Source organism: Taudactylus pleione, unplaced genomic scaffold, assembly GCF_031769625.1.
Source record: "Taudactylus pleione unplaced genomic scaffold, aTauple2 ptg000860l, whole genome shotgun sequence".
NCBI classification, from domain to species: domain Eukaryota; kingdom Metazoa; phylum Chordata; class Amphibia; order Anura; family Myobatrachidae; genus Taudactylus; species Taudactylus pleione.
The window spans coordinates 832,475-842,108 of NW_028285262.1; the positions used below are offsets into that span (position 1 = coordinate 832,475).

A 9,634-nucleotide genomic window follows, 5' to 3' on the forward strand; every position below is an offset into this window, starting at 1 on the left:
CCTGCTCTAGACCTACCCAGGGGGCCGCAATGGCAGTCATTGCCCAGCTGGACAGATCCTCTCCTGGTTATGAAGAGTCTGTAGGTGACAAGGGATCCTGTCACCCCCCCAACACACATAACATTGGGACAATGTACATTTTGGGGTAGATTTACTAAAGCTTCTAAAACAGACATGTGCTGACGTTGCCCATAGCAACCAATCAGACTCTAGCAATCATTTCTCTATTGCATTCTAGAAAATGATACACAAAATCTGATTGGTTGCTATGGGCCTGATTCACTATGGATCGCAATCCTGCATACGCACGCAGTTCAACTATGATAACAAGGCACTGCGATCACAATGCAAACTTAGCTCTGCATAAGGACGCCCACTTTACCATATGCACATCCGTAATACTTACCAGAATAGCAAAACCATTGGTAACATCGATTACCATCGGACCCATATGCACAGTTGCACACCTGACCTTACTCAGAAATTGGTAACAGCCACGGACGCTATGAGAGCTCACACCGCATATGGTTACGCAGTGGATAATTTATGCACGCCCCAGCAACGGCGTTCTGACACACTGCCACGCCTGCGTTTGGCCGACCATCACCCACCCCCCCTCCCCATCACCATACACAAACGACACTTCCTGTCAATCACTCTGCGATGGGTCTGTGATCGCAGTGGCCAGCTTGCGCACTGCGATGCATGCACAGAACGCAACAATCGCCCAATTGCGTGCGTATTAGCAACTGCGATCCTTGGTGAATCAGGCCCAATATCACCACTTGTCTGTTTTAGAAGCTTTAGTAGATATTCCCCAAAGTGACCAGCGAAATGCTCATTCCAAGTAGGATGAATATGATGACGAATAACCCAATACCCGGCTGTCAGGGAGAAGGAGAGGACGAGGGTGGGCCGTGTGCTGAATATTTGCCCTGCTGCCTGGACAATTTAGCAATCTCTGCGCACATGTCGCTCAGCTGGTTCCCAGTGTGAGATTAGGTGGAAAGACTGGATCTCAGTGCGTGGAACCAGCATGTCTGCACGTGGCCGGGCTTATACTAACATGTACACTAAACCTAGACTGTCATGTAACATTTCACTCATACACCTCCTGCAATCTGCGCTACCACCTAGGAAAATATCCCATCAGCATAGAGCCATCTGTACAGGGGGGGGGGGGGTCTGTGCTATAGAACTGGAGAATCAATAAAACGCACCAGATTTAAATGGTGATGTAGGGGGGCGGGGGGGAGGGGGTTGTGTAGGAGAATCAATCCCAGAATGTCAATCTCCTGCTCACCGCCACCCTCACACAATACTAAGCGGGGGATGGGGGCACGGATTTCCCTAGGTGGTATTACACCTTCAAATACATATAAAAACATAAGAACAGCAGTGTAGGGGATGAGCATTAGTGTAAGGTCAGAGGCTCCGCACTCACCCTGGCAGTGACTCTGTAGATGGTGAAGCCTTTCTGGTGCTTCCTGGGGTCAGTGACTGTGTAGAAGCGGGCCAGCTCCCCTCTGTCTCTTTGGGAGATCATAGTGTCCAGCTAATCCCGGGGAGAGGCCATGAGAGCAGCCCGTCTGCAGCCCTAAGTCAGGGAGCCAGCAGCGATGTCAGAGAGTCATCCCCATGTGCCCAAATCACATCACTCCTGGGTAGGTCTCTGCCAGCGTGTGCCCAGGATTGGGAATGCACAGGGGAGAGCCCTATATCCTTCCAGACTGACACCCTACACACACACACACCTTACACAGCACTGACACACACACACTACATACACAGCACTGACACCACACACACTACATACACAGCACTGACACACACCTTACACAGCACAGACACCACACACACTTCATACACAGCACTGTCACCACACACAATACACAGCACTGACACACACCTTACACAGACACAGCACTGTCACCACACACACACTACAAGAGCTGAACAGTAGTATCACTGACACCAGCCCTGTCAGATGACACCACACACACACTATACACAGCCCGGTCACAGATGACACTATACACAGCCCGGTCACAGATGACACTATACACAGCCTTGTCACTGACACACACAGTACAGCCCTGTCACAGAGGACACTGCGCACACACAGTATACTCAGCACTGTACACAGCCCAGTCACTGATGACACACACACAGTATACTCAGCGCTGTACACAGCCCGGTCACTGAGACACACACACAGTATACTCAGCACTGTACACAGCCCGGTCACTGAGACACACACACAGTATACTCAGCACTGTACACAGCCCGGTCACTGACACACACAGTACACTCAGCACTGTACACAGCCCAGTCACTGACACACACACAGTATACTCAGCACTGTACACAGCCCAGTCACTGACACACACACACACAGTATACTCAGCACTGTACACAGCCCGGTCACTGACACACACAGTACACTCAGCACTGTACACAGCCCAGTCACTGACACACACACAGTATACTCAGCACTGTACACAGCACAGTCACTGACACACACACACAGTATACTCAGCACTGTACACAGCCCGGTCACTGACACACACAGTACACTCAGCACTGTACACAGCCCGGTCACTGACACACACACACACAGTATACTCAGCACTGTACACAGCCCGGTCACTGATGACACACACACAGTATACTCAGCACTGTACACAGCCCGGTCACTGATGACACACACACAGTATACTCAGCACTGTACACAGCCCGGTCACTGATGACACACACACAGTATACTCAGCACTGTACACAGCCCGGTCACTGATGACACACACACAGTATACTCAGCACTGTACACAGCCCGGTCACTGATGACACACACACAGTACACTCAGCACTGTACACAGCCCAGTCACTGACACACACACAGTATACTCAGCACTGTACACAGCCCAGTCACTGACACACACACACAGTATACTCAGCACTGTACACAGCCCAGTCACTGACACACACACACACAGTATACTCAGCACTGTACACAGCCCGGTCACTGATGACACACACACAGTATACTCAGCACTGTACACAGCCCGGTCACTGATGACACACACACAGTATACTCAGCACTGTACACAGCCCGGTCACTGATGACACACACACAGTATACTCAGCACTGTACACAGCCCGGTCACTGATGACACACACACAGTATACTCAGCACTGTACACAGCCCGGTCACTGATGACACACACACAGTATACTCAGCACTGTACACAGCCCGGTCACTGACACACACAGTACACTCAGCACTGTACACAGCCCGGTCACTGACACACACACACAGTATACTCAGCACTGTACACAGCCCGGTCACTGATGACACACACACAGTATACTCAGCACTGTACACAGCCCAGTCACTGACACACACACACAGTATACTCAGCACTGTACACAGCCCGGTCACTGACACACACAGTACACTCAGCACTGTACACAGCCCGGTCACTGATGACACACACACAGTATACTCAGCACTGTACACAGCCCAGTCACTGACACACACACACAGTACACTCAGCACTGTACACAGCCCGGTCACTGACACACACACACACAGTATACTCAGCACTGTACACAGCCCGGTCACTGACACACACACAGTATACTCAGCACTGTACACAGCCCGGTCACTGATGACACACACACAGTATACTCAGCACTGTACACAGCCCGGTCACTGATGACACACACACAGTATACTCAGCACTGTACACAGCCCGGTCACTGATGACACACACACAGTATACTCAGCACTGTACACAGCCCGGTCACTGAGACACACACACAGTATACTCAGCACTGTACACAGCCCGGTCACTGATGACACACACACAGTATACTCAGCACTGTACACAGCCCAGTCACTGACACACACACAGTATACTCAGCACTGTACACAGCCCGGTCACTGATGACACACACACAGTATACTCAGCACTGTACACAGCCCGGTCACTGAGACACACACACAGTATACTCAGCACTGTACACAGCCCGGTCACTGATGACACACACACAGTATACTCAGCACTGTACACAGCCCAGTCACTGACACACACACACACAGTATACTCAGCACTGTACACAGCCCGGTCACTGATGACACCAGACCTTGTCCATAGCTTCCGGGGAACTGGGAGACAGCGGCGCTCGCCGGGTTTGTGTCCGGGGCTCTGATTGGCTGAGACCCCTCTGTCTCCTCTGATTGGCGGACACTGCTATAATGTAACCACAGCTGCTGATACAATGTATCATTTATCTACAGTGTGGATGTACTATGTAGTGTGCTGCAGCCTGATGTCAGATAAATAGCTAGAAAATAACTCTATATAGCCTATATGGGTGTAATGTGCTGCAAGACCTTCTGACTGGGTGCAACGTTCTGCCTGGGTGTAATGTGCTGCATGACTTTCTGCCTGGGTATAATGTCCCGCTGCTGCATGACCTTCTGCCTGGATGTAATATACTGCATTACCTTCTGCCTGAGTGTAATGTGCTACATGACCTTCTGTCTGGGTGTAATGTGCTGCATGACCTTCTGCCTGGGTGTAATGTGCTGCATGACCTTCTGCCTGGGTGTAATGTGCTGCATGACCTTCTGCCTGGGTGTAATGTGCTGCATGACCTTCTGCCTGAGTGTAATGTGCTGCATGACCTTCTGCCTCGGTGTAATGTGCTGCATGACCTTCTGCCTGAGTGTAATGTGCTGCATGACCTTCTGCCTGGGTGTAATGTGCTGCATGACCTTCTGCCTGGGTGTAATGTGCTGCATGACCTTCTGCCTGGGTGTAATGTGCTGCATGACCTTCTGCCTGGGTGTAATGTGCTGCATGACCTTCTGCCTGGGTGTAATGTGCTGCATGACCTTCTGTCTGGGTGTAATGTGCTGCATGACCTTCTGTCTGGGTGTAATGTGCTGCATGACCTTCTGCCTGGGTGTAATGTGCTTGTGCTACATGACCTTCTGTCTGGGTGTAATGTGCTGCGTGACCTTCAGTCTGGGTGTAATGTGCTTCATGACCGTTAAGATATATGGCATCTGCCAGGCAGCACAGTCAGTGCAATATACAGTATCTCTGTATGATGTCACAGATAAATTGTATATACACATTGCCAGGTGGATTGAACGATATATTATTTGCCCCTAGTGCGTACCCAGCATAATGCACATGTGCCCTTAATTACAGGGATATTATAGCAACCACAACCACAATCATGATCAAATATGTTCCTGCCGACAGCAGTCCTTACACTGTGGTGATAGAAATCAGAGGCAAAACCGCCGCCAGCACCGCCCATGGGGAACGCCATGTGACCTGGCAATGCTGGAACTAGCAACAGAGACCTCCACTCAGTTATTGGGAGCATCCGCAGGGGCTGGTGCATGTTGTTGGAATATGTGTGTATTATTGGCGATGGTACACACAGCGCTGCGTGTTCAGCTCCCACATCTGAATCAGATGGGAAACGTCTGTGTCCCACTGTGACAAGATGGCGCCACGTATGCGCAGAAGTACTGACGGCTGCCATCTTGGTTAGGAAATGAAGCCTCCCTAAAGGAGCCAATGCAGAGTATGCACAGTAGCGTTCTCCTACTTCATCGCCCCCCCGTTACAAGTGTTTCCATGTTACATAAACACGTTCTCTCCGCTTTCTTGTAGCAACCTGTAAACAATGAGAGTTAGTCTAGCGAGAAATCATCAACATTTCAGGCCACACTTATTGGTCGGTAAATCAGCAAGACTCCTACTACTGAATGTGCGGACCATGTGCCCGGTATACGCTAATGCTGTCGCAGCTGTGTATGTGCGAAAATATGCTAATGCCGCGGCAGCTGGGACTTGTACTAAGACGCTCACCTGAGCCATCACAGCTGTCCACAACTGCGCACGCATACGCCTCAATGGATGCAGGTCATGCAAACATCGACTTTCTCATTGACTCTGTGATCACGCAGAATGGCCACCCTAACTGAGACACCGAAACCATGTTTTGTGCATACAGGATCGCAGTTGCGATCGTGGTGGCTCCAGAGGTGGGGCTGCAGCGCAGTCCAAAATTCAAATAGGGGAGTCACACCAACTGCCACCCCAAATTCTGCCAAACATCACTGGCTGGGACTCACTGGCAGTTGGTGTGACTCCCCTATTTGAATTTTGGAATGTGCTGCAGCCCCACCCCTGGAGCCTCCACTGGTTACGACACACCCACGTTTTCCTCCCCACTCCCTGTTAGCTCCCACAAAAAGCCCCTGCCTGTCCATCACTTGCCAATAAATCCTCTGGGCTAGAGTGTTCACAATGCGATTGCTGTGCGGCCGCAGGTGGCCAATAATTGTTCAACTAATTGAACATCAGCGTAGCGTACAATTATGAATTAGGGCCCATATCAATCATTGTCGGACTGGCCCACAGGTGTACAGGGGAAATCCCTGGTGGGTCTGGCTGCCTGAGGACCCAACCCTCTCTTCTAAGGGTCAGTAACTTGGTTGAACAGATTCATGGATTAACTTGAATGCTGGGTTTGTTTCTATGGAAGCTACACCAAGGTTAGCACTCCTGCCAATCGTATTGGGTGATCCTGATACATCCCTGTCCTCTCCTTTATAAAGGGGCCCTGTTCTTTGCATGTCCTCTATAAAGATTGGCCAAGTCCCTCTGTGGTGGCTGGCCACACCCCCTCTGGTGGCTGTCCGTACCCTTTAAGCTTGGGTCCCTACCACTGCATTCCCTGGTGGGCCCTTCTTGCCCCAGTCCGACACTGATATCAACAGTCTCTTTCTTCACAGACTCACAACTGCTGTTACTCTCAACATTGTTGATGTCTTCCACATTTGTGAAATTCAGTTTATGCAAAGTATTTTTGCCTATTTTGGACTTCCTTAAGATTCACAATATTTGTGAATTCCTCATCATATCTCTTTTTGTTTTCCAGTATTTGATCTCACAGAGGTTATTTTCCATGGTTGGATGGACACTCTGGTGGCCTCTGGGTCAAATATGTCTCCAGCTGCCGACACATCCAGTGTCACATACATACTCTGCGTTTCAAATTCCAGCTTTCCTTTCATTTGTGCTGTTTCCTTAAATATGACATCTCTTGACTTGACAATCCAGAGTCTGTACCCTTTACTTTCATGGCAATAACCGAGCATCATACACGTCATTGACTTTGAATCCAGCTTACGTCTTCTCTCTGTCACACCTGAGGATTGGTTTGGGCTGGAACAGGGGTGGGAGGCTGAAGAGGAGACTTGGGAGGTGTAAATAAACCTGTGCGGCTGAGCCAGGACTTCCTCGTGTATTGCTGTGAGGAGGTAGAGGAGCTGCAGATTATGATGGTCCCGAAGGTGAGAACAAGGATGGAATGTATTTATTATACAGCAGGTTGGAATGAGAACTGGAGGTGATAATACTGAATGAATGAGCAGAATCGGATTGGCCACGATGATGCTGGATTGAGAGCTGGATCAGTTTGAGACCGATATTGATGAACTTGATTGGTTGGGACTGATGTGGCTGATTTGAAGAATTTAATTAATATGAGTCCAATGTTGGAAGCATCGGAATGAGACCGATGGTTGGAGGTATCGGCTGGAACCGATGGTGGCTGTAAGAACAAGTCCAGTGGTAAAAACAAGATATAGTAACTGGATATAACGGACTGGGTCCATTCAGATACAGATTGTCAGACCCTGTATTGATTGACTTCAGCAGAAGGATCAGTGGGCGAGGGGCTAGGGTGAGTTGGTGACAGGAGACGGGGCTGTAGTATATAGGACTTCCTCATATGCCACTACCAGATGTTGGCAAAACCTAGCCTGAGGCGCGTAGTCTCATCCACCAGATGGTATTCACCAGTGACCCCTCCAAGCGGGATGTGGGTTTCTCTACACAAGGTGAACAGGTCGCGGCCCTCAGGGTAGGTACCTGGGAGAAGCGAGGAAACTGAGGGCCTGATTCAGACCCGCTCGCGAGCGCTATGGTCGCTGGTGGCCCAGTGCGCATGCGCACAACGGAGCTGGCTGTCAGTGGGCTGTCACAAGTGATGTCAGTGGGAGGGACTCGGCTCTGTTAGAGCCGAAATCTCTCTGGGGCTTGCAGACACGAGACCCTACCACAATGGTCTTGTCGCAAGTCCGATGGTCGCGATGGTCTTGACCATCACGACCATCTTCCTGGCCGCTCGCTATAGCTGTGGGTGGTCACCACAGCTATGCGAGCGGCCAGGAGGCCGTTTTAAAAAAAAAAGAAGACCGGCCCTGATTCAGAGCGAGCGCTCTGTCAGAGCGTCCGGCTCTGAATCAGGGCCAGAGGTCCTAATATCAGCAATATATATATTACTAGTAGAACAAAAGATATGTGTCACTAGAAATAGTAGCAGAGGTGTTTCCAGAAAGTCCTGAGTGGATCCGAGTATTAGGAGCTGGAGATACAGATGTAGGCAGTAATGGACATTCGATACTGGGGATCCAGATGTGATGGGTAACAGCTCCGGTGAATCAGACGCTGACTGATAACAAATGCTGGAGAAACACTGGAATAAGGTTTACTGAGTGTACACATTAACATATAGCGTGGAGCCTGGGACGCACACACAGAAAGAAGTCACTAGTGAAGCGAACTTGTACAGGTAGCTTCCTGTTCCATGATACTCCCTGAAATACCCTTAGGTAGTTGATCATTGGCCAAAGATCTCAGCTGACCAACCACTGAGAACCATTGGAGGGAACTGAACAACTGATACTAACCAACATGGCGGCGCCCATGACCGCCACCGCAGCAACTAGGACGCGCTCATGGAGGCCTAGCAGACTCCGGGAGAAGATCCGAACCACTACCTAAACTGCATCTGACATCTGGACGCCTCGGAGCCTGAAGTTGCCGACACAGAGGTAAGCAGCGGCCGATCCCGGGCCTCATCCTGACACAGTGCCAGGGAGCTCAGCACTGTGGATCCCCAGGGGATGCTGTGATCAGCTAGTCTGGGAGCAGCACTCAGGACCTCATTCAGAGTCGATCGTTTGCTGCAAGCGATCGCTCTGAATGAGGGCGGCCACTTACTTTTTTAAGTGCCACCTTCTGGTCGATCGCTAGGCTGTGGGTTACCACCCACAGCTATAGCGACCGACCAGGGTGATGGTCATCACCATCGCGACCATCGGGGCTTACGACCAGACCCTAAGGTTGGGTCTGGGCTCTTGTAAGCCCCAGAGAACTTCCTGCTCTGTTTGAGCAGGAAGTTCCCCACTGATATCAGCAATGATGTCAGTGGGGCCGCCCCCAAACGGCAAGCGCTCCGACTGGAAAGCCTCCGTTTGGCCGGGCACGCCCCCAGCCCGCCCAGCAAACGCAGCGAGCTGTCACTCAACATCGACAGCTCGCCCCGTCTGCTATGAGACCCCTAGCGACGGAGTGCCCGTCGCTAGCCATGTCTTGCGCATGTGCACGACGGAGCCGGCTCCATCGTGCGCATGCTCTGTGGGGACCATCAACCCAGTTGCGAGCGCATTGGCACTTGCGACCAGATCTGAATGAGACTCTCAGAGTGGAGGGAGAGCGTCAGTCCAACATGGCTACGCCCATATGCCGGGTATCCA

The 9,634-nt window shown here is 50.9% G+C and overlaps 1 protein-coding gene across 2 annotated transcripts in view; it reads right to left on the bottom strand.

Annotated features, from left to right (window-relative positions):
• RPS6KC1 (ribosomal protein S6 kinase C1) overlaps positions 1 to 2,722 on the bottom strand; it is a 194,056-nt gene extending 191,334 nt beyond the window's left edge. For both annotated transcript variants that reach the window (XM_088458853.1, XM_088458852.1), the window contains exon 1: positions 1,445 to 2,722. In XM_088458853.1, coding sequence (XP_088314979.1) covers positions 1,445 to 1,546 — 102 coding nt within the window. In that variant the 5' untranslated portion in view covers positions 1,547 to 2,722. The remainder of the gene's footprint in view (positions 1 to 1,444) is intronic.
• Between the last annotated feature and the right edge of the window lie 6,912 nt (positions 2,723 to 9,634).